Source organism: Scyliorhinus canicula, chromosome 7, assembly GCF_902713615.1.
Source record: "Scyliorhinus canicula chromosome 7, sScyCan1.1, whole genome shotgun sequence".
NCBI classification, from domain to species: domain Eukaryota; kingdom Metazoa; phylum Chordata; class Chondrichthyes; order Carcharhiniformes; family Scyliorhinidae; genus Scyliorhinus; species Scyliorhinus canicula.
Window position 1 is genome coordinate 83,294,486 of NC_052152.1, and position 24,883 is coordinate 83,319,368.

General features: G+C 44.2%; 1 protein-coding gene across 3 annotated transcripts in view; it reads right to left on the minus strand.

The window, feature by feature from the left end:
* Nucleotides 1–204: 204 nt before the first annotated feature.
* Nucleotides 205–24,883, minus strand: part of LOC119969087 (cilia- and flagella-associated protein 47-like) — an 868,530-nt gene continuing 843,851 nt past the window's right edge. For all 3 annotated transcript variants that reach the window (XM_038802287.1, XM_038802288.1, XM_038802285.1), the window contains exon 65: nucleotides 205–623. In XM_038802287.1, coding sequence (XP_038658215.1) covers nucleotides 399–623 — 225 coding nt within the window. In that variant the 3' untranslated portion in view covers nucleotides 205–398. The remainder of the gene's footprint in view (nucleotides 624–24,883) is intronic.

Consider the following 24,883-nt stretch of genomic DNA (forward strand, 5'->3'; position numbering starts at 1 on the left):
TGTGTTTGAATCAGAAGATGGGCATCAATTCTCAGAAATGTTGCCAAAATGTATTGGTTTTGCTGAGAAGCTAGTGTATACATTATCAGAAAATCACACAGATTGGGTGGAATATTTGGTTGCTCAGATATTTTTTATACAAGAATAAAAGTGGACACGGAGATAGTTTTTTCAAAGCAAAATATCTTGAATTGACAATAGTTACATTGAAATTATTTATTGGAATAATACAATGGAATAGATATAATAAAACAGCACACACAAGATGACGGTATTAATAAAAATGTATCAATTTCTTCATATAAATCAGTTATGAATGATAGGTTTTTATTTGCACAGATAAAACAATCTACATTTTTCAGAAAATGATGCAGAATGACATGTAACTTATTTCATATTTACTTTGCTCTACTTGTTTTACTTCTAATGCAGAGGGGAGCACCTTTTAGAGGAGAGGACACTGCAGTTGTTATCATCTTGAGGTTTTCTCGGATGAAGTTACGTTGTCGTACAGGTACAGAGAGCCGGAGGTCTGTGTGGATTATTTTGCCATGTTGAATGTTAGGAGGAGTGTACTGGGGATCCAAACCATTGATCTCATACATCCATTGCATATCCATCGTCTATAAACACAAGTGACAAGAGGGCATGCAAAATTATTACTCTGCTAGTTGCAGTACAATACTATACGTACAAAATGCGAGGCCTTGAAATTCTAATGATCCCATTCCACCACAATCAAGGCAGGATCTCACTGACCCCTCCACTAGAATTCCTGGGTATGCACGTTAAAACTTGCTGGGTAGGACAAGGATGCAAGTGCTCCCAACGATATTGCATTAGAGAGCAACATAGTTCCAGAGTAGGTTTGAGTGGAACACACTCCAGTACAAAGCAAAAATCTTAAACTGAAAGGAAGCTAATTTCATCGAAATAAGGATTGAGCTGGTTATACTTGATCAGCTAAACATTATGGCAATAAATAAACAATGGGAAATGTTAAAATAAACAATTCAAAATGTTCAACAAAGAAACGTAAGTGGCAGGAATTCTCCGACCGTTTGCTGGTGGCGGGATTCTCTGGTCACGCCGGCAGTGAATCCCCACCTGCGGGTTTCCCGGCGGGATGGGGTGTCTTCAATGGATCCCATTGACAGTGGCGGGAACAGAGAATCCCGCCGACAGCAAACAGTGCAACGTCTCCCGCAGTCAAAATACACACGCCTGGAGGATTAGAGAATCTCGCTGAGTAAAATACTGCAGATGCTGGAAATCTGAAACAAAAACAGAAAGTACTTGAAATACTCATACGTCTGATGAAAAGTGCCAGAACTGAAATTTTAACTGTTGTTTTCTCCGCAGATGCTGTTTGACCCGCTTAATAAAAATAGATTCTATTAAAAGACAAAAACTCAGTACATAAGGTCCATCCACAGGCAATTATGGAAATTAATGATGGTATTAGAACTAAATGAAGAGATGTATCATGTTGAAAATAAAAAAAAACAGCAAGCCTGAGGATTGGGAGCTTTTTAGAACCAGTAAAGGGCGGCCAACAAGTAGATGAAGAGATAAAAAACTAAAATATGCGAAGAAACTAGCCAGGAATGTAATGAAAGATTGTAAGAGCTTTTACAAATATATAAGGAGAATAGCCAATAAACATTGGTCCTTTAGAATTAAGTGATAGACAGGAGAAACTGTCACGCCAAATGAGGAAATGGCAGTGATATTGATCAATTATAGAGGGTGGAATTTAGCTAAATGGGAACAAAGTCCCATGGCGAACATGTTTCCCGGCGCTGCTATAAAACGGCATCCCGGTTAGGTAAGAGCCTCAGTGGGGCAACGCACGGCGAGGCTGCATATAGCCCCATGCTGTGCACTGAAGAGCTCTGCTCACTTGAACATCTCAGTGTAGCGAGAGATCGGGATGCCATTTGATCTCTGAGGCCCCTGAAGTGATCCCCAGCCCCCCCCCCCAACGGCAAAGAACTATAAGAGGGCCCCCCATCCCTCCCCCATCCTCACCTCCCCCCCCCAATTCCACCCCCTCCCCCCCCCAATTCCCCCCCCCCTCCCCCCCCCCCCCCCCCCCCCCCCCCCCCAACCTCCATGCAGGGCACCCCTGGCCCGATCGCCACTGTGTACAAAATGCCAACTGGGATCCTTGGCAGTGCTAGGCTTGCACCCAGGTGGCACTTTCAGGTTCCTAGGCTGGCACTGCTATGGTGCCCAGATGGCACCAGCAGTGCCAAGGTATGACCCAAAGGTCATGCACCTGGGGATCTCCGAGCCCCTGGGAGACCCCCACGGGTGTAATTTTGTCTGGTCCCCATTTGTGCCGACCAGTACTGAACAGCGTTTGCTCGAGGTCTCAGAGGTGAAGGGGATAGATTCCAACGTCTCGAGTACTCGGGAAACTGCACATAAAAGTCAGACGAGCTGTCTCGCTCCAATATGCAGATTTGGCTAAAAGTGATCCCACCCACAATGGGCAGGGTTAACATCGCAATGTCTTGCGAGATCAGGTTAGATCCTGCGAGATGTTGCAAGCCTGGTGGATGCCTGGAGAGGGTTCCAGAAAGAAAGACTAACCTAGTGGCTGATCAGAGTGAGATCCTTCAGCTAATTAAAACAGCACAGAAAAATATTGGAGAAATTTAAGAGGCTGAAAACCAACGAATCCCCAGCATACTGATGGCCTACATGGGTAGCCACAGAGGTAGTAAATGGGTTGGTTATGATTTTCCAAAATTTACTACACTTTAGATGATTTAGGAAGTTGTTTTCAAGGGTCCTGAATCTTTAATATTCTGTGTCCCAGAGGGTTGTCAATGCTCCATTGTGGAATATATTTAAGGCTGAGATAGATCTTTGGCCTCTTAGAGAATCAATGGATATGGGGAACGAGCAGGAAAGTGAAGCTGAGACCAAAGCTCCGATATGATTACACTGAGTGGTGCAGCAGGGCTGACAGGGTCATTTGGTCTACTCCTGCTCCAATACCTTGGGCCGGATTCTTCATTTCCGAGACTAAAGGCGCAATTCTCCACTCCCACGCCGGGTGGGGGAACCGCGGGAGGGCCGCTCTGGCACCCCCCGCGATTCTCCCACCCCCCCCCCCCCCAAAATGGCGTGTCGCGTTTTGCGACACGCCCCTCGGAGAATCACGGGCCGCCGTTTTTCACGGTGACCCATGGTTTTCCGACCAGGGTGGGCCGAGTGGCCTGCTGTTCCCGACCGGTTCACGCCGGCGGCAACCACACCTGCCGGCGTGAACAGCGCGCCAAAGGTGAGTATGTGGCTTGTGTGGGGCGGAGAGGAGAGTGAGCACCACGACCGTGCTCGGGAGGGGGACTGGCCCGCGATCAGTGCCCACCGTTCATCGGGCCGGCGTCTCAAAGGGACGCACTCTTTCCCCTCCGCCGCCCCGCAAGATCAAGCCGCCACGTCTTGCGGGGCAGCGGAGGGAAAGATGGCAACCGCGCATGCGCGGGTTTGAGCCGTCAGTCGTTGTGACGTCAGCCGCGCATGCACGGGTTGGAGCCGGCCAACCTGCGCATGCATGGCTGACGTCATTAGGCGCGCCGGCCAGCGACAAGGCCCCGCGGCCGGGATTTACGGCACGGCCCTCCTAGCCCCCCCGGGGGGGGGAATAGGGGGCAAGGAGCGGCCTAGGATGCTGTCGTGAACCTCTCCGGGTTTCACAACGGCGTCGGGCCTTGCGGAGAATTCCGCCCTAAGTGTTGACGCCAACGGAGAATACGTGTACTTTCATGTCTGACAAGCTGCAACTGCCCATAAACAATACATCCCCCCCCCACACCCCACACACTGTTCGAGGCTGGAAAGATGGGACAGGTTGTGCTGGAGCGCCCATACAGCTGATGGGTCGGCTAGGGCCAGAGGGCAGCCAGGGGTGGGTGCCCCGGGGTGAGGGGTCACCTATACGACTCAGGGCATCAGGTTTAAAGCGGGCTGTCAACAGCATGCGCAGCCACCTGGCTGCCTTGCTGGCTGTGGTACTGGTGTTGCGTACCCATCCACCCAGACCCTACAGCCCACCTCCTGGCCACCCCACCACTACTCCCGCCCCCGGCATGACTGTCGGTGAAGTATGGTGGTGTTGAATAGTGTCTGTAGGCCCTCTCTCTTTCAGCAGCCACCACGCCAGATTCGCGATGTTTGAGAGCACACGTGGACTGTGCAATCAGGAACTCGGCCCATCGGAGGCAGAGAATCACGAGTGGGCCCACTAATGATATGTGAACAGTGTTTAAACTATGCGTGGCGTGCGTCGCATCAACGCCGCTTTCGAGGAGATGGAGCATCGTGATTCGCCGTCAAACTGGGGCCTGCTGCGATTTTGACATCCGGAGCTATTCCCCACCCGATTGAACGCCCCGATTTCAGCGTCAGCTAACGGAGAATTCCACCCAACGTGTGTTCCCAGATAGTTGGATAGTTGTACTAGTGACGATCAGATCTGATCTCTGATTCTCGATATTTCAACAAATTATTGGGAGATAGAAAAGGGAAAATGGTCTGAAAAGATAAGGACCAAATAAATATCCGAGCTACCACTATCTGGCACATCAATAAAAATTTCTAATTCTAATATACAACCTATAACTTTCAGTCATCAGATAGGTTATCCAGATAATCTAGATGAGGAGTTGACACAAGAAATCCAGATGATAAGTTGCTGGAATTGGAAAACAATATCAGAGTGGAAGCCAGAAAGATATTCACTTCTGGCTGTTAAGCAATTGGAACACATTGGAACTTGTAGTATTAAGGAGAGTTTTTCATCAGTGACTGAAGCAGTTAGAAATTATGTGCTTTTATTTGTGCACTCAAAGTAACCTATGTTCCTTCCAAATGTTAACTGACTTACAAAATAAAAGCACAAAGAAATGTAACATTCTGGGGAGAGTAGTTGATGCAAAAACTTCTGTAAACATAACACATATCACAGAGTCCTACAGGCAAATCACTACCTTCAGCTAGCCAGCATATAGTACGTGGGAGTAAAATTCAAAATATAGGTGCATCCAAAATGGCAACGCAAGTGTGAGCATTACTGTACCATTCAGTAGTGCCAAGGAGCGTGTGACAGAATCATTCAGACTAGCCATATATCAGCATATAAGACTGACTTGATTGCAAAAGTATAATTTTCAATATGAATGCTTCAGCTAACACCCTCTTTCAACCATGCACAGATAAATGTGCATTCAGCAGCAGGAAGAACATCACACTAGCGCTACCTAAACGTATCATCAAACATTTATAGGCTGGTTACTGGTTGATTTCTATAGGTAGTTTATGACTTCCTAGACTTGTTATATGATGTGTACCACCATTTAACGTCAGCTAAGGTGAAAGTGGGTGGTATGGCACATAGTGAAGACCTTGGTGTTTAGTTTGAGGTTCTACTCAGATCACTTGCTTCCAATCATGGCTGCTTTTGTTTCCAACCTCTGTGGCTTCAGCGTGAGAGGGAGAATGAACAGAGGAAAGAAAAGAATAGGGATCAGGGTTTTCAGCAGATGGCCATTTCCACCCGTGGTGCTCAGGAAGCAATTCCGATACAGCAACTGCAGCAAGGAGCAATGTGTTAGGAACCTCTGTTTTACCAAGAAACATGCCCCTGTTGCAGGGAGGTTTGAACCCACGTAGCAAGGTGGGGGCAGCACTGCAAGTAGCTGGGAAGGCGAGCATGGCGATGAATTTCCTTGTGGCAGATCCCAGTTAGGTTAAAGCAATGGTACCTCCAACATCATACAGTTTGCTGTGCACTGTTGCATAAGGAAGGCGCTGATGTTTTGTATGTAAAGAGAGAGGTAGCTCAGTGGTTAGCACTATTGTATCACAGCACCAGGGTCAGTGGTGGGCAACTTGTGGCTCATCAAATTTCTGAGTGCAGCCCACAAAACATTTTGTTGACTTTTGCCCATATACAGAGTTGCCACATTTTGCTGGTTACCATCGATATGGCTTTTTTCCTCCGGTGTGACTGAAGTGATATGCACCTAAGGCAAGGGCACGTGAAGTGGGGTGCGTGTTGATTGCACACAACCTCGATTGCGAGAGCCGTGCGTTCTCTCTGCATGCAATCAGGCATATATATTTACTTTAGTTTTACCACTTGAAGTTGATAACAGTTATATTAGTATATAAATGATTAGGCATTTTCTATAACTTGTAATGAAATATTTGGCATGTTTTAAATGTATTCAATCTTATTTAAGGGTCATAATTATTGAACATGCCCAATTTCAATCTTGCAGCCCACTAGATAAAGGGGGACCACCCATTCGACCCACTAGGTTGACCATCACTGCTTGAGGTGATGGTGGGTTAAAGGATAAATGATGCTTGAAGGACAAATGTTGGCCAACACCTCTTTGTCTTCAAAGAACACTATAAGATCTCTTAGATCTACCACAACTGGACAAAAATAATATTTAAACACTTTCCCCAGTATTGCTCTGAGTATTAGATGTGTCTATGAACCCCTCAGAGTGATAATCAGCATCAGATCGTTACTCTGTATGGAGTCTGCACGTTCTCCCCGTGTCTGCGGAGGTTTCCTCTGGTGCTCTGGTTTCCTCCCACAAATCCCGAAAGACATGTTGTTAGGTAATTTGGACATTCTGAATTCTCCCTCTGTGTGCCTGAACAGGTAGCGGAATGTGGTGACTAGGGGCTTTTCACAGTAACTTCATCACAGTGTTAATGTAAGCCTCCTGTGACAATAAAGTTACACTGTAGTTAAAGTCGTTTTAATTCTACCTCTTTCAGTGTAACTATTAGAGTAACACTAGATGAATCATCCAGAGTTAGAGATTTAAATATCTTTGTCACGTGGCTTCTAGCACAGTGCAATTGTCCAGGGGATATTCGAGCTTCTGGACAATTGCCACATGCTTCGGAACCTCCCAGAGGGATTCCCCAGCCAATCATTGGAGTCCTCCACAAATCTGACATTGGGGAACCAGGAAGTTATGGCATGTCTTCAAATCCTAGAGTAAAGTTAGAGGGCTGGATTGTCGGTGTGGGAGACTATGGGTGGGATTCTCCGTGTCCAGCAATCGGGCGGAGAATGTGCTCCGACGCTGATATCAGGGCCAGCACCGGTTTGATGCCGGCAGCCATGCTCCACCCTCTCCATAATGGCATCATCGTGACACGCTCGGCATGCCGTTTCAACGCCGTTGGCACGTCATCGGCCGGCTCACCCGCGAGTTCCCTACGGCGTGAACCACGTATGGTCACACAGATCGTGAACACGGTGTTGTGGCTGCGGTGGGTGTCCAGCGCCGCCACACTCAACTGGGATTCATGCCGCTGGTCGGTGGGCTTCTGCGAGGGCAGGGGGGCAGGTGGGGGGGGGGGGGGTGGCCAGGCGGTGGGCTGTGTGCTCGTGGATGGCGGGTTGTATCCACGCACGGCCGGTGCCGAGTTGTACGGCACAATCGCATGCGAGCCCCTCACTGATTCCGGAATCAGTGAGGGTTTCACGCTGATTTTTTGGTCGTAAAACAACCACACATAGTTGCTGAAATGGAGAATCCAGCCCAATGTTCTCCAACTGGAGTAGAATTGAACTAGTTTTAAAATTGCCTTGTGGTCATAAAGCGGGATAGAATTCAGTGCTCAAGCCATGTAAATTTCTGCATTGCACGGAATTCCGAGGGGAATTCTGGAAACGGGCCGCCAATTTGAGCAGGACGCCCGAAGGCAGAGTCCCACTGCAGGCGGGGGGCGCCACTGCACCACTTTTCCCATTTGCATTTATTTCCCTGCTGCCACTGGCGTGCAGCATGGAGGTCGTTCATGCCGCCAGCGATGGTGTTCTGGTCGACGCCTTGCGGCGATCCCAATTTTGCCCCAACGCCCAATTCTCCGTCCCATTGGGTGAAGCACTGTGGGCGTCCCGGGGATGTACAAACTCACCCAGAGGGTACAATTTAATGCGCAAAAAAGAGTTCCGGTTTGGGCGAATATAGTGGGGTGTTTCTTGGCGCTGCATCAACACCGCTATCAAACGGGACTGTTGTCTATTTTGGCCTCAGTGAGTAATGCCTGCCAAGGCCTCACTTCCAAGCATTTTTGAATGCTGCTCTGATCTCTTCCCCCCCCCCCCCCCCCCCCCCCCCCCCCCCGCCCCACCCCCTCCCATCATGGATACCTTACTGCTGCCTCTGGACACCCCCACTGCCCCAACCTACTTCTCAGAGGGTCTTAAGCACCCATCACCCCATTTTTTAAGGCAGGGCACTCCCGGGCCAGATCCCAGGAGACTTTGGCACTGCCAGTTTGTCACCCTGTCAGTGCCACATGGGCACCCAGGTGCTGCCAGGATGGCTCTGCCATGTGCTGGACTGGCAGTGGCAATGTGCCCAGTTCCCAGCAGGAGTGCCAGGGTACCATCCTGCTCAGAGCCTGGCCACATGGGGGCCCCCCTAGGAGACCCCACCCCAGGTGCCGTTATATCTGGTCTAAGTTTGTGTGGACCAGTGCTAAATGTCACCATGGCGGTGTCTCCCAGGCGCAGGCTTTAGTTCCTTGGCCTCAGGAGAATTTGGCACATACATATTTAAATGAGCAATATGTAAATCTGGATCTTGCACAGTGAGGGTGAGATCCAGATCGTGACAGCTCGCGAGCTTTTGTTATGTCCTGTGAGGTTTCTGAGCAACGTCCTCATTACCGAGCCGGGAGCGACAAGGCCAGTCGATCGTGCCTAGAAGCTGCAACCTCCTGATTGAGGCAACATTAGAGCTGAAGTAGGGTCCCATATGAATTATATTTTTGATAAAATGTACACCTGCTACAAAGAGAATAATATCACTTCTAAGAAACAGTGGAGATAAAAACCTGCTCCAGATCACAATAAGTAATTGTATTACAGCAACATTGTCTTATTCACTGGTTCCATTTGTTTCTACCATTTCCAGTGAATTTATCACTGTGCTAAACTTTGGAATGAAAAGCTCATTTCAGGCACAATGCCCAAGCTGTCTCTTTTAACTTAATCCCGAGTTGAAACTGCTGATTGTCTCCACAGTTCATACATTCTTTAATTGGACATTAATCTATTAAAGACTTATCTGCTACCAGGCTATGTCAAACTGAGGAGTTAATTAGAATGAATCCATATGTTTCAAAAATATAAAACTTTACTGAAGTTATCATTTAAATAACTTTGATTTATCTTTAGTCGCTTTGTTTGGCTTGGCTTCTGTATTTTTCCTGAAATGATTATGAGCTGGATTCTCCGTTTGGGTGACTATGGGCTGGATTCTCCGTTTGGGAAACTATGGGCTGGATTCTCCGTTTGGGAGACTATGGGCTGGATTCTCCGTTTGGGAAACTATGGGCTGGATTCTCCATTTGGGAAACTATGGGCTGGACTCTCTGATTTTGAGGCTATGCCTGGAGCATGTGTCTAGTATTTCGACCAAAACATAAGTGCCACCCCTGCCCGGTGGGGGGCTAGCAGCTGTGCCACGTAAAACCCCTGGCGTTCCCGACAGAAACGGCTGGAGAATTGCCAGGTCCGTGGTTGTGCATGCGCACGGCGGTGACCTGCAGCGGCCGTGCCGTACAACATGGCGCTGGCAGCGTGCGGACTCGATCTGTCCAACGGCGTGCGGCGTACTCGCTGATGATGCCATTTTGGAGGGGGCGGGGCATCCAAAAACAGGAGCCGCCACCCGATTTCGGCGACAAAAGTGATTCTCCACCCAAACCCCGAATGCGATTTTGGCATTGGCAATCGGAGAATCATGCCCTATGTTCTCCCAATGGAGCTTTTGGTTGTGCTGATGCTAGGAGCGGTGCCCAGAAGCAATTCCCTCTCCCTTGCCATGCAAATATATGCATGTTGGGGATCACTGACAAGTAGGTGCATCCTCCGCCCCCCCCCCCACATTAATTGCCATGATTAACTGCTCCTGCCCATATCAAAGCAGTTAAGTGATGATGCTGAGAAAAAGAAGGAAAGGAAATAACTCCTAGATGTTTAGAAACATCAAGGTTAGGTTCAAAACAGGGTACTTCAGATGTATTCAAGCGTGAAGGGAAATTAAAATAAACCATCCAGACACCTGGTGGTCTGGAAGCTAGTACCTTGTCAATTACAGCCTACTAAAAGCTTTTTCTCTTTGAAAGTGAATAGAAAATTTGCAGTTGAAAGGACCCTGGGGGTTTAAAGCATTGGATTTGGTTTCAGTTTTGTAGTAAGTAACAACTGCTGCTTTGTACACCTCTGTCTGAGGTAGTTGGTATAAGGGACAGGTAAGAGAAGAATCAGTGAATTTTCACTGTCTCTATCTGGATTGCTCTTTAGTTTCAAGGCAGTGGTGACTGATTGGTGGGGGCATGGGGCTGCTGATATGGGGGTTCTCTGATATGGGGGATCTCTGATATGGGGGGGTCTGGTGGTGTGGGTCTGAGGGGAGCTTCTGCTGGGGGTCTCTTGTGTGCAGAATGATGGGGGGCTGGGCGTGAGGTGGGCAGGATTTGTGTTGTGGGGGAAGGTGAAATGAAATGAATGGACCTACCTCGTATTAAGTTGATCTTTTCTCTACACCTTGCTATAACTGTAACATTATATTCTGCAGTCTCTCCTTCCTTCCTTATGTACGATATGCATTTTTTGTACAGCATGCAAGAAACAATACTTTTCACTGTATACTAATACATGTGACAATAATAAATCAAATGAAAAATGAAAATCGCTTATTGTCACAAGTAGGCTTCAAATAAAATTACTGTGAAAAGCCCCTAGTCGCCATATTCCGGCGCCTGTTCGGGGAAGCCGGTACGGGAATTGAACCATGCTGCTGGCCTGCCTTGGTCTGCTTTCAAAGCCAGCGATTTAGCCCTGTGCTAAACCAGCCCCTGGTGGGCCCACGGATGGACTTTGGGGGAATTTGAGGGCACCTATGTAAATGCCTAGCCCCTTGGCCCACCACAAAGTCCACTGCTTCAGGAACATGCTGGCAAATACTTGCACCAATCCACAGTCATGAGAATCCCAGCCGGAACATCACGGAAGCATCGAGAATCCTGTGTCCAGCCCATGAATAGGATGCAAATGGGTCATTTGAACCCATCGGCTGCTTTGCTGCCAGTGGCGGGCGGTGGAAAATCTCCACCTATATAAATTCGGGATATATTTTAGAGCTAAGTTATAGAACATAGAACAGTACAGCACAGAACAGGCCCTTCGGCCCTCAATGTTGTGCCGAGCTATGATCACCCTACTCAAACCCACGTATCCACCCTATACCCGTAACACAACAACCCCCCCCCCCCCCCCCCCCCCCCTTAACCTTACTTTTTACACTACGGGCAATTTAGCATGGCCAATCCACCTAACCCGCACATCTTTGGACTGTGGGAGGAAAGGAGCACCCGGAGGAAACCCACGCACACACGGGGAGGACGTGCAGACTCCGCACAGACAGTGACCCAGCCGGGAATCGAACCTGGGACCCTGGAGCTGTGAAGCATTTATGCTAACCACCATGCTACCGTGCTGCCCATGGTCAATAATATTTAGTAAATTGGTTATCTTTATATTATTCCATATTATGTAACCTGTTCTCAAATAAAACGTCTGTATTGTATTTTGTTTGTTTACTGAAATATACATTTGTGAACTAACTCAATTTCAGGACAAACAAGCAGGGGACAGACTATGGGGAAGAAAATAATTTCGAGCAATGACACTAAATGGGTAATATTGGATAGCTGTTGTAAGCAAAGTACCTAATTATCAGTTTCACTGCACGTGATATTGCTCTGTGGAAATGTAAGGGCTGCTGTTATGATCTAAACCCACATAAATGGATAGAAGCTATTGAGGATTATATTTGCTCTATCTAATACACGGAATATGTCAGTTCCTGAGGTACTGAGCAGAGGATGTAGGAGAAGTGACCCTTAACACTAATCACCTACTCTCTTTACATTTGACATGTAATCCCTGTTTTGGGTGGGAACCTCAAGCTTGAAACAGGTGAGTGTATTTAAATTACCCTTATATGAAGCAGTGGGGTGTATTAGTAGCTCCTGCATTTCTGGCGACGCCACCTGCCAAATTTCTACTCTGAAGAATGCATGTGCAAATTAAATGGAAGATATTATGGTTTGCCACTCCATATTAAAGTTTCTGTCAATGACTTGCCTGAGATTTAATATTTCTTCCGGACTTCTAGAGCATGGCAGCACTGCAGGACAGGAGGTCTCACACAGACACTCGGCCAAAATATATCTGGGAATTTGCTTTGATACAAGCTTTTGGGCAACTTTCTTCCTCAGGTATGTTGTGAAACCCAAATAATTCTCACCAAAGCTGTTCAAATTGCCTTGACTTGCAACTATAACTATGTTCAGATGAGGCCAGTTGAGCACATGATAAAGAAATAAACTTAAGCTATATATTTCAAAACTTGTTGAGCTAAATACTACTGCATTACTTCTTACCTTCTTTTTCATACATTTGAGTTTACTATTGTTAGGATCCCAGCCGAGAACCCACTATTTTCAATTTGTTAAATTGTGAGCTAATGTTACTGCATATAGGAATGATAACACCAACCAATAGGTTTATTTTATGTTTAAACAAACATCAATTTAAACATAGAATTAACCACATTAGCCACAAATAAAGAGATTTACAATTAACAGTTGCAACAATTCTTAAGGAAAAGAAAACACCTTAATTTACTTCCTAAACCTGCCACTATATTCCAATTAAGGAAACCAATATGTTTCAAGTATCACGCATGAATAAAGTTAACAACCACATTTCTATTTGCTTTGCTCTGTGCAGAATCCTTGGAGAGAGAGAGAGAACCTTTCAGGACCAAACTGAAACACCTCTATTCAGATTAAAATCCTCGGAAAAACTAACTTTTCTAGACAGACCTGGCTTCTCCCTTAATTACATCATCTAATCTGTACCCAAAGCATAAGGCATTCTTCTATCTCCTCCCGCAAGATGTCCCATGACCTGTTTAGCCAGGACAAAGACAATACCCCTCATGAATGATCTAAACCTCAGTTATCCTTTAAACGTAAACAATATGCCATTAGCTAGTTAGCTGTAAGGACGTAAATGGTTCTCAAATCTATTAGCAGAACACCTCAAGTTCAAAATCAATAATTCCCTCACTTTTACAACCCTTAATCACAGCTTTAGCAAACATACTGACTATGCATCTTAACCATGGTTTTAATAACATTATTGCAAAAAATCTAAAATATGCCAATTCCTTACATTAATCACACCAGTCCTTTACATATTAAAATGTTACTTTGAATTAAATAAATGTGCCATTCAGTACTATAAAGGATATTGTTACATTGTTGATGCCCTTATTTTACATTGTAGTTCGGTAAAATGAATTGGGTGGTATTGTTGCATTAGGGGTGCCAAATTTAATCTCAATGAGTTGTCTTCACTGGAGTCTCCACAGTCAGCAATGCCCAGTAACAAGTGTAACCTGACTCTGAAGACAGAAAGAGTGGATGCAAGTGGGTTGAGCAACTCAGCTTTGCCGGTGTAGGCCAGCCACTTTGTTTCTAACCAGCTGCTCTGTATATAAGATATTAGTAATGTAAGGTGACCAGAAAATGACATTAATAACTGAGAATTGATTTGTGTAATTTGTTCTGCAATTTAAAAGGGCAGCATGTACCAGCAACCCCGGGTCTGTTGTACACTATGAAAAGAGGCCACAAGACCAGCAATGCAAAACACTACCAAAGTGCTAGCAGCCTGAGATCTATCGAGCAATATAAAAGATCAGCACAGTATCATAGCCCGGAGTAAAATGCAGGAGTGTTTTGAAAAGCAGTTCTGTCATTTTAAGAGATTAAGTGGTTGGAGGGGTGAAACTCTTGCCTGCCTAGCTCTCGAAAAGAACATTGTTGTGCATTATAATTATATAGTTTCCCAAGCTGAGTCTTGTTTGTACATACATGTGCTTTTGCTTTTAAACATTTAAATCTTTTTTATCAAACTAATGAGGATTGATGAATGGAAATTGTGAGCAATAATGGTGCTTATGGTAACATAAAACAAGGGCAGCACGGTAGCATTGCGGATAGCACAATTGCTTCACAGCTCCAGGGTCCCAGGTTCGATTGCGGCTTGGGTCACTGTCTGTGCAGAGTCTGCACATCCTCCCCGTGTGTGCGTGGGTTTCCTCCGGGTGCTCCGGTTTCCTCCCACAGTCCAAAGATGTGCAGGTTAGGTGGACTGGCCGTGATAAATTGCCCTTAGTGTCCAAAATTGCCCTTAGTGTTGGGTGGGGTTACTGAGTTATGGGGATAGGGTGGGGGTGTTGACCTTGGGTAGGGTGCTCTTTCCAGGAGACTCGATGCGCCGAATGGCCTCCTTCTGCACTGTAAATTCTATGATAATCTATGAAATAAAGCTACCATTTTTATAATTAACACTGGAAAACAAGCTCCTACTCAAAGACACATTCAGGGGCCAGCACCTCGTTGGCATTTTATTTTTAAAAAGTCTGAAAGCTTAAGGAGCTCAAATAGACAATTTTGGAGCTGAAAACTGTTCCCATGACAAACTCTCCTTTGTTACCCTTCAACTGCCTCTTTTGAAGCCAGAGTACGAACACTACATTCAAACTTCACCAGTGTCTGGAGGTTTACAGCTAATTTTACGTGCACAATACAGCAAAAACGAAACACCACAGCAAACAGTTTTTCAGCATTTTTTGAGTTTCCTTAACAACCTTCAGTAACAAACAAAACAGGAAGAACTGTTTCCCTCAACAATTGCATAAAATAAGACTGCTGAAAGGCCTTGATTGCTACAAGGCCCAACTGCTTCTTGAACATTAACAACATGTTGGCATTCACTTGCCTTTACAAGAATGTTGCCAGGGCTATAAAAGTGTAGCTACGAGGAGAGATTGGATAGGTTGGAGTTATTTTCCTTGGAACAAAGAAGGCTGAGGGGTGTCATAGAATATACAGTGCAGAATGAAGCCATTTGGCCCATCGAGTCTGAACTGGCCCTTGGAAAGAGCACCCCACTTAAGCCCATGCCTCCACTGCAGCCCCGTAACCCAGTAACTCCACCTAGACTTTTGGGCACTAAGGGGCAAATTAGCATAGCCAATCCACCTAATCTGCACATTTTTGGACTGTGGGAGGAAACTGGAGTACCCGGAGGAAACCCATGCAGACAAGGTGAGAAAGTGCGAAAGTGAGAGTCCACAGAGATAGTCACCCAAGGCTGGAATTGAACCCGAGACCCTGGAATGTGAGGCAGCAGTGCTAACCACTGTGCCACCATGCCGCCCAACATGATTAAATTGAGGTGTACAGAATTATGAGGGGAAGAGACAGAGTTGACAGGATAAAATTGTTTCCCTTGGTGGAGAAGTCTGGAACCGGGAACAAAGAATCAATATGAGGGGCAGAAAGTGCAGCGAGGACATGAAGAAAAACGTTTTTACGCAGAGGATAGTGGGAGCCTGGAATTCGCTGCCTGAGTTGGTGATGGAGGCCCTGGATCAGCACCTTAGGTGCTGTAAGATACAGGACTATGGACCGGGTGCAGTAAGGTGAAATTAGAACGTTTACCTGGGTGTCCTTGGTCTGGCATGGATAAAATGGGTTGAACGGCCTCCTTCAGTGTCGTAACTTTTCTATGATTCTATGACACTACCCGTGCCTCAGCTGATCTGCTGCTGAAACCACCATTCATGCCTTTCTTACCTCTCAACATGACTATTACAAGCGGCACGGTGGGGCACTGTTTAGCACTGCTGCCTCCCGCTGCTGAGGACCCGGGTTCAATCCCGGCCCCAGGTCAGTGTCTGTGCAGAGTTTGCAAATTCTCCCCGTGTCACCTTGGGATGCTTAATAAAAATACAGTGGTTGGTGTATCTAGCATAGCTGAATATTCGATTAGAACCATGCATTTAGCACCCAGACTCGGTTGTTAAAACCATTCAATGCAAAAGTAGTGCATGGACAGTTCTATTTGTAATGCTCTTTGTTCTGTTTGTGAGGTACAAGAACTTGGAAAATCTTCTGCAATGTTTTTTTTCCAGTTTTTACACTCCAGTTCTTTAAACTCTATCCACATAAAGCAATTGGAAATGTGAGCAATCAAATCAGAAGTTTGAATCCCTGCTTTGAAAAATATTTGAAAATATCATGGTCAAATTTCTTCTCCAGTGTTAGAATTGGCAGAAAATCAGTATGAATTCATGAACGCCGTATTTGGCCCATTTCTAGTTTCTCTATACTTTGCATATTGTGGGAAAGCTGCAGATAGATTTGTGTTATGCATGTGGTGTGCAGTTTGCCAATGAGGGGTAGAAAAATTGCATGTTGCGGAAGCGCTTAATGGCTTGATGCTGTTTGAGACACAATAGCACTGACATTGATCAAAAGGTGGCTTCCAAATAAGTCAGGTGGGGGTTGTGGTATCCTGTGGACCAAACCTCAAAGGAGGTTCAAAGGGCCAGAATCTGCTATCACAACTGAATTGAAACAATTAACTTTGACTTCCATGGTTTGCATCTCCAACCTGCGTAATGGGCAATGTTGCACACCCACTTCATACGATTTCAGCTGTTTTTAAAGAAATAATGTACAAATGGAAATTGCAAAACTATAAATACTACTGGAGGCAATCAGGAGAAAGGGGAACATACATTTCCCCAGCAATAGGAACACAGAACCTGTGGCTCTAACCAGGGAGGTGAAGATCAGGTGAGGAAAGGCGGAATAGTTTCCCTCTTTCCATCACTCCTAGTTTGAGTGCATTATGCTATTAAAAGGCTATGCTTTTCAATTCTGGGAGAGTTTAACTGTTTAGATTCTGTCACCATAAAATGCACAGACAGGTTTCCTTAATCTTTTTCAAAAGAAAAAAGGATTGCTTTTACTGTACTTAACCTAGTCTAAGAAAAATAATAAAAACATGCACGCTCAGGTTCACACATACAAAAATAGATTACAAGGTGGGAGGATAGGTTAAATGATATTTCTAGAGTCAAATAAAGATTAAAGTGATGTGGTACTCAAAGGTTGATGACTTGGGTGGATCCAGGCTGAGTTTAGTGGTCCTTCCGGGCTTGGCACGAGGCAGATTAAAGATGTAGGTAGAAGATTTATCTGCTCTGCTTGAACCAACAGCTGCTTGGTTGAATTATTTCAAAAAAAACTGTGCCTGCAGCACATGGATAGCCAAAAATAGCAAACTGGATTTGAGCTTGTAAAAATTGGTGGAGAGAGAGAGAGAAAGAGGGAGAGGTGCACACAGAGGTCTTCTGTTTTTTTCCAGGCTGGCTTGTTTTTCCCTGGTTTTTGAAGCAAATAAGATTTATCTGAACTCAGTTTCAGTCATGTAACTACATGATCAATATATCCATCGTCCACAGAAATATTCAAAGTTACAAGCCATTGCTACACAATGGGGGATGGAGGATAGCTGTTCACGCCTACTTATGATGAACTGGCTGCTCTGCAGTGCTCTTTATTAAGTGGTACTCAGAAAGATGGACTCTGCACTTTGTGTTTTGCACAGGTGCACAGAAAATGGGAAGTACGAGTGGTTTTGTCTCAGCATGTCAATTCATTGGGTGGGGTGGGGGGGAGTGGGGGTGGCGTATCCTCGCCCATGGTCATTTAATTTACAACTTTCTGAAGATTTGAGGTAATTCTTAATCTATCCAGAAGTTACAAAGGTCACTTTAGCAGCTTGCTGTTTTAGATCTTTTAGAACATAGTTGGTCAGCAAACAGCCAGAAAGAGCGCGACCAGGAATGAGGATATAAACAGCTAATCACTGCCATCAGGCGTCAGTCAGGACTTCCATTCAGAAAGTAAAACTGAGATGTGATATCACTGGAAAACAGGTTAGTGATTGTCTGGCTAGTCGATCCTAAGTATTTTTTTCTCAACTAGGGAACAAACTGGTGAGTCGTATCTTTTTTTAAGTAAGATTTTTTGAGTAAGGTGTATTAAGTATTATTGGGTTTTATATATTTGTAAGATTTATTCATTTTGGTAAGGTTTATTAATAGCCACCAGCTTTATATCTATTGATAAAGGTTTATCCACAGTAGTAAGATTTATTAGAAATAGCAAGTTTATTAACTAACAGAGATATGGCAGGGCTGCTGAGTGTACATTCTGTTCCATGTGGAAACTCCAAATCACTTCCCATATCCTGGATATCCATTTGTGTAGGAAGTGATGTCAGTTACAGTAGCTTGAGCTCCAGGTTTCAGAGTTTGAGCACCAGTTGGCATCATTGCAGAACATCCACGAGGGCTTCATGGATTGCACGTTTATAGATGTGGTCATCCCATAGCTTAACAGTGTTTAAAGAGAGGGGGAAGGCGAACACCAGAACAGGCAAGTAAAAACAGGCAGAGAGTGCATATGTACCCTAAATTAATCTCACTCTGCAACCAGTATTCAGTTTTGACTTCAGTGTCTGGTGCAGGTTTGGAGGTGGGGCTTTGGTTGAAGCTAATTCCAAGGTGGGTCAGCTGTACAGGGGGTGTACAGATTACAAGGAAGACTGGAACAGCAATAGTGATAAGTGATTTGATAGTTAGGGGAATAGATAGGCATTTCTGTGGCCGCAGACATGAATCAAGGATGTTGTGTTGCCTGCCTGGTGCCAGGATCAAGGATGTTAATGAGTGACTGTGGAACACCCTGTGTGGGGGTGGGGAGGGGAGGTGGTGGAGGAACGGGAGGTGAAGGTGAATAGCCTGTAGTTGTGGTCTACATAGATACAAATGACATAGGCAGAAAGAGTGATGTGATCCTGCAGTCGAAGTTTAGGTAGCTAGGTAGGATATTGGCATGCAGGACCTCAAAAGTAGTCATCTCCAGGTTACACCTAGAACCACATGCAAGTGAGTATAGAAATAGGAGCATAAAGCAAATTAATGTGGGGCTGGAAGGATGGTTCAGGAGGGGGTTCTTTAGAATCTTTGGACATTGGGACCTGCTCGAGGGGAGATGAGGTTTGTACCGACCAGATGAGTTAAACATAAACAGAGCCAGGACTGAGTTTCTTGCAGGACGATTTGCTAGCATTATTAGAGAACATTTAAACTAACTTGGTAGGGGTGCCGGAACCAAGAGAGAATGCAAAGGTGCACAGAACTACTGGGAGAGATAGCATTAGAAAAAGGAATAATAAGGTGGTGCCAGAGTAAGGGAGAAAGTAATGAAGTCTAAATCAGGATTATTGTGCATGTATTTGAATGCACGATGTGTGGTCAGTAAGATTGGTGAGGTGCTACATTATGATGTGGTTATAACAGGGACGTGGCTCAAAGGAGGTCAGGCCTGAGTTTTAAATATTCCTGGATATATGATGCTCAGGAAAGATAGGAAAGAAAGAAAAAGGAGAGGGGTGCTGCTATTGACATTGCAGTGATGGAGAAGGAGGATGGCCTTCAGGGGTTATGGACAGAATTGATTTGGCAAGAGCTTAGGAAATAAAAGGTACAATGCATTGCTTGGTACAGTGTATAGGCCAGACATCTTGTGGGAAGAATAGAGAGGAACAAATTTACAAGGAAATTATAGAGAACAAAAATTCTAGTAGTAATGTAAAGGAGAGGGGCAAGAGTTCCCAGAGAGCACTCAAGAAAAAAAATCCTACAGCAGTATGTTTCCAGTCCGACGAGGCACTGTTTGACCTAATTCTTGGGAATAAGATAAACTGAGTGGATCAGCTGTCAGGGAACAAAAAGGAGATTTATACAGATGCAGAGGGCATAGTTGAGTTATTAAAATTATACTTTTCATCTCTCATTCCCAAGAAAGAAGATGCTATCCAGGCCACGATGAAAGAGGAGGAAATTAAGACACAATAAAGAGTTAAAATTGATAAGGAGGAGATAGTGGATACAATGTTGCATCATCTGTATGTAAAGTTGATGAGGCACCAGGACTGGAGGAGATGCACCCAAGGATAGTGAAGGAAGTGAGTGTGCATTGTAAAAGCTCTGTTCTTTATTTTTCAATCTTCTTTAGACTCGGGGTGGTACCAGAGGATTGGAGAATTGCAAACGCTACACCTTTGCTCAAAAAAAGGATGTAAACACAAATTCAGCAATTACAATTTAACTTTGGTGGTGGGGAAACTTATAGAAACAATAATATGGTCTGAGAAAAAAGTCAATAGACACATGGACAAATGCATGTTAATTAAAGAAATCCACCATGGGAAAAGAGTGGTTAACGAACTTGGTGGAATTTTTTGAAGAGGGAGCAAAGAAGGTTGACGAAGGCAATTCTATTGATGTGATGAACATCGACTTCCAAAAGGCATTTGATACAGTGCCGCACAACAGACTTGTGAGCAAAGTTCTAGCTCATGGAATAAAAGAGCAGCAACATGAATATTAAATTAACTGAGTGACAGGAAATAGTGATTAGTGGTTAATGGATGTTTTTCAGGGTGGAGGAAGGTTTGTGGTGGAGTACCCCAGGGGTCAGTGCAGGAACATTTACTTTTCCTCAAGGAGTTTAAGCTTGGTGTACATGGCTCAATTTCAATGCTTGTGGATGATACAAAATGTGTAAGCATTGTGAACTATGAGGAGCATAGTGTAGCATTTCAAAAGGACATAGTCAAGTTGGTGAAAGGGGCAGACAGGTGACGGATGAAGTTCATTGCAGAGAAACGTGAAGTTATTCACTTTGGTAGGAAGAAAATGGAGAGACCATATAAAATAACGTATACTCTAAAGGGGGTGCAGGAGCAGAGGGACGTGGGTGTATATGTGTATTAAAGCACTGAAGGTGTAGGACTGGTTGAGTGTGTGGTTAATAAAGCATATACTTTATTAATTTAGGTTTTATTAATAGGGACATGAAGTACAAGAGCAAGGAGGTTATGTTGAACTTGTATAAGACATTATTCCACCTGAGCTGCAGCACTGCATCCAGTTCTGGGCACCACACTTTAGGAGGCTTTGGAGAGAGTGCAAAAAAGATTCATTAGTATGGTTCCATGGATGAGGAAATTCAGTTATGAAGATAGATTGGAAACGTTGGAAAAGTTGGGACTATTTTCCTTGCAACCAAGAAGGCTGAGGGGACATTTGATAGAGGTTTCCAGGGGTCTGGATATAATTCATCTGAAAAAACTGTTCCTACTCTTGAAAGGATTGAGAACAAGAGGGCACAGATTGAAAGTAATTGACAAAGGAAGCAAAAGCGATATGAAAAAAAGCTTTTTCACGCAGCGAGTGGTTAACATCTGGAATACACTTCCTGAGTTTGTGATGTTGGCAGGTTCAATTGAAGCATTCATAGGAGAATTAGATGGTTATCTGAAAAAGAAGAATGTGCAGGGTTATGGGGACAAGGCGGGCGAATGGCACAAAGGGAACTGCTCAATAGGAGAGCTGGCACAGAATGGTGGGCCAAATGGCTTCCTTGTGTGCTGAACAATTTTCAGCCATTATAGTCATTTTTTTTTACAAGCATGGCTATGTAACACATGGTTAAAAGGCAGCTAACCAGGCGAGCAGCAGGAGCATTGTCTTAGATGTAGTATAGGAAGCTATTTAATGTAATTGCCTAACCAGGTCAGGTAAATTAACGTATGCAGATCCATCTAAGGCTGTGATTTAAGCCTCTACCTTATCCTGCTATTTCACACACACAGCTATGAACAGTATTCACTTTTCATTTCCTAAATACTTCATCACCTCCCTATTTATCCATCCACCACTCTCATTAATTCTAAGCTTTATGCAACGTGATCCATGTGTTTCACAACCATCATCACCACACGATAAGGAGAGGACTGCTGTCAGGAACTAAGTTGGAAGGGGTATCCCTAATTTCCTACAAATCAGCCCTTAATTTTGCTTCCTGGAAAAAGGGAGAGAGAACAGGTCCTTTTCTTTGTGTGTCCAGGTCTCGGTACTGCTTTCCTTAGGTCTCTGGAAATCATCCCATTCAGGCAGGATCCAATCATCACCTGTTACCAGAAAGAATATGTCCTTTTGGCCACCAGCCAAATCATTAGCCACCAGCCAACCAATCGATCCAAGTCCCACCCCATCTCTCGGGTGCCGAAAAGTCTGAGTTTTTCTGTCCAAAGCAAGCAGAGTGTTCTCTTGTAATTTTTGAATTCCTCACCTCTCTGCTGCTTGACTGAAAGATACATGTCCATTAAGCATCTACAGATCAAAAATGATGACAGCAAAAATAAAGAAAGGGGAAATAAGGGAATCAACAGAAAGGACCCTTACATACCTCCCTCTCTAAAAGGAATGAAAGGTGAGGGCATGTAAGTTTCATTATGAGGAGTGCAAGACACAAATCATAAATACATATCCATCAATCCATTCCCATTATTATACGTTCCATTCCCAGTTTTTACATTGGTAACCAATCAATTCTTAAACCTGTGACAAAGCATCCGCAATCACATTATGCTTTCCGTAATGTGTACAATTTTAGGATTGAACAGTTGTAATAATAAAGTTCAATGGAGTAATCTTGCGTTCTCGTTTTGAACTCGTCCATCAACACAAGAAGGTTATGGTCTGTATAAACTAATCTTTGTTTATTTCCACGTTGAACATATACTTTGAAATGCTGAAAGGTTAGTAGCACTGCCCTATCTCCTAGTCACTGGCACCTGTAGCATTTTAATGGTCTGGATCTGGATAAGTCTGGGGAGTTCAGCATTGGTTCGCCCATTAACCTAACCTTCAATATCCAAAACTCTACTTGGTGTTCTGTGGACCACAGCACTTTCACTTGTTTCCGCAACATATCCAACATGCAGTGTATTTCAGTCTCTAACTGAGCCAGTCTCCATAGTTTTAATTGAATTGGATGTTGCTTTATTGGTTCAGAGTTTCAGATGTCTACATCATGATTCATTAACAGAGTGCAGACTGGTGTTTTCCTACAACTTGGACTATATTCTGTCCGTAGCTTTATTAGATTCTGTCTGTACATCTCGTGCTGATAGAGAGTTCGCAAACCAAAGATGCAAACCTCTAATATCTTCAAACAGTGCCTTATTTTCACTCTCTTCTTCAAAGTCAAAGGCAACATGCTTCCCTTTGTCAGGTTTCTGACTTCCCAAAATTGATAGTTCCCTGAATGAGTTTCTTCTGCATTTCTGTCACTTTCTGTCTCTCGTGTAATGCAGCCAATCTTTCCTGATCGTCCAATGAATGTTTATCCAAATTTCGAGGATCTTCTGCAGCCAAACTACGTGCAGTATTGTCAATGCTGAGGGAAATATTTGATTTATTTTTATTCAATAAACATTTTTCAGCCTCTCCAGCTTTACATTTTCTCTTTTCCTTCACATGGTTACTTTCGGCGACAAATAAAGCTGAGGGTTCAAAGTCGGTTGGCTTTATTTGCACTGTTCTTTGTTTTATAGCTTTTACCTCCTCATCGGAATCTTCGGAATCACAGCTCTTAGCTTCATTTAGTTGCACAGACTTATACAATTTGTGCTCCCCAGGTTACAACTGTTCTTTACTTTCTGAATCAGAGGCTAACTCATTGTTGGTTCCATGAACTTCCTGTTTTTTGTCAACCAATGTGGTTGTAGAATCACTGCAAGGTTCTTCATCCACCTTCCTCCTCATTTTCAAAAAGAATTGATCACTAATTATTTCATCTCCTTTGCTATTTGCTTTCTTTACTTGAAGAGCCACTGGGATGTGAGTTAATCAACCTTTTGATTGGTGTAATTTCACAGTCATTGCAATCCGCATCCTGAATAGCTGATGCTATGCTATTGTGTATATTTTCCTTCAAAACAGGTATGTTCTGGAAAATATTTGTACCTGCAGTGATTGGCAATGGGTTTACTGCAAGAGGCTGTAACAAGTTACTTTTAGCAACGTTCAATCACTTTCTTCTTCTGATTTGCTGACTTCTTTCCTAGCTTTGGAAGAATTAGTGGCCATTTGTTCAGGATCAGTTAGTGACGGGTCTATCTGGTCACAGTTGTTTATAATTACTTCATAATCAGAATCCAACTGGATTCAGAATTCACATCTGAATCTTCATTACTGTTATTACGATTAGATTCGGACTCCTCTTTCTTCAACCCTCACCTTCTGTCTTGGGAGATCTCAGAATCTGTTTTTCTACTAAATTTTATCTTTGAAAAACTTCTGTCAGGATTTATTCTCGGAGAGATAATTTCATCAGTATCCGCCAAATCAAATTCACCAACATTGTTATCTGATATGTCATTAGTGCCTTTCAACATTTCTTTATTGGAGCTATTTATTGCTCAATTAATTTTCTTAATTCCACCTATCCCGCCATTGGCAACTCATGTGCTATCTGCAGTAATTCCTTCAGACTCTCCGTAATCGTGGGTGAAGCTACCAACTTCACTCCTGCCAAATCATTCCCGAAAAGTAAGTCTACTCTGTCCACTGGTAACTCCTTAGCCACTCCGATAACTACTGGACCTTACACCAAATCACACTCCAATAGTATGTTATACAATGGAACCGGGACAAAATCTCCACCTATCCAATCACTAATATCTTAGCTTTCATTGAACTCTCTGGACAAAAGACCAAATCCTTCTCTAGGATGAAAGTTTGCATAGCCCCTGTGTCCCTTAAATAGTTATGAGTTTGGCTACATCAGTTGAGGAAAATGGGTGATCTTCCCCTTAGACAAAAACCCTGCATATCTCTCCTCTACTTCATTCATCACACCTGCTCACACAGCAGCATTTACCTCAGGTCCCCTAAGTCCAGTTAAAGCTACACTCTGTCCTGAACCTTTCAAAATCCTCCTTATGAACTCCATCATGTCCCATGGGTTTTCC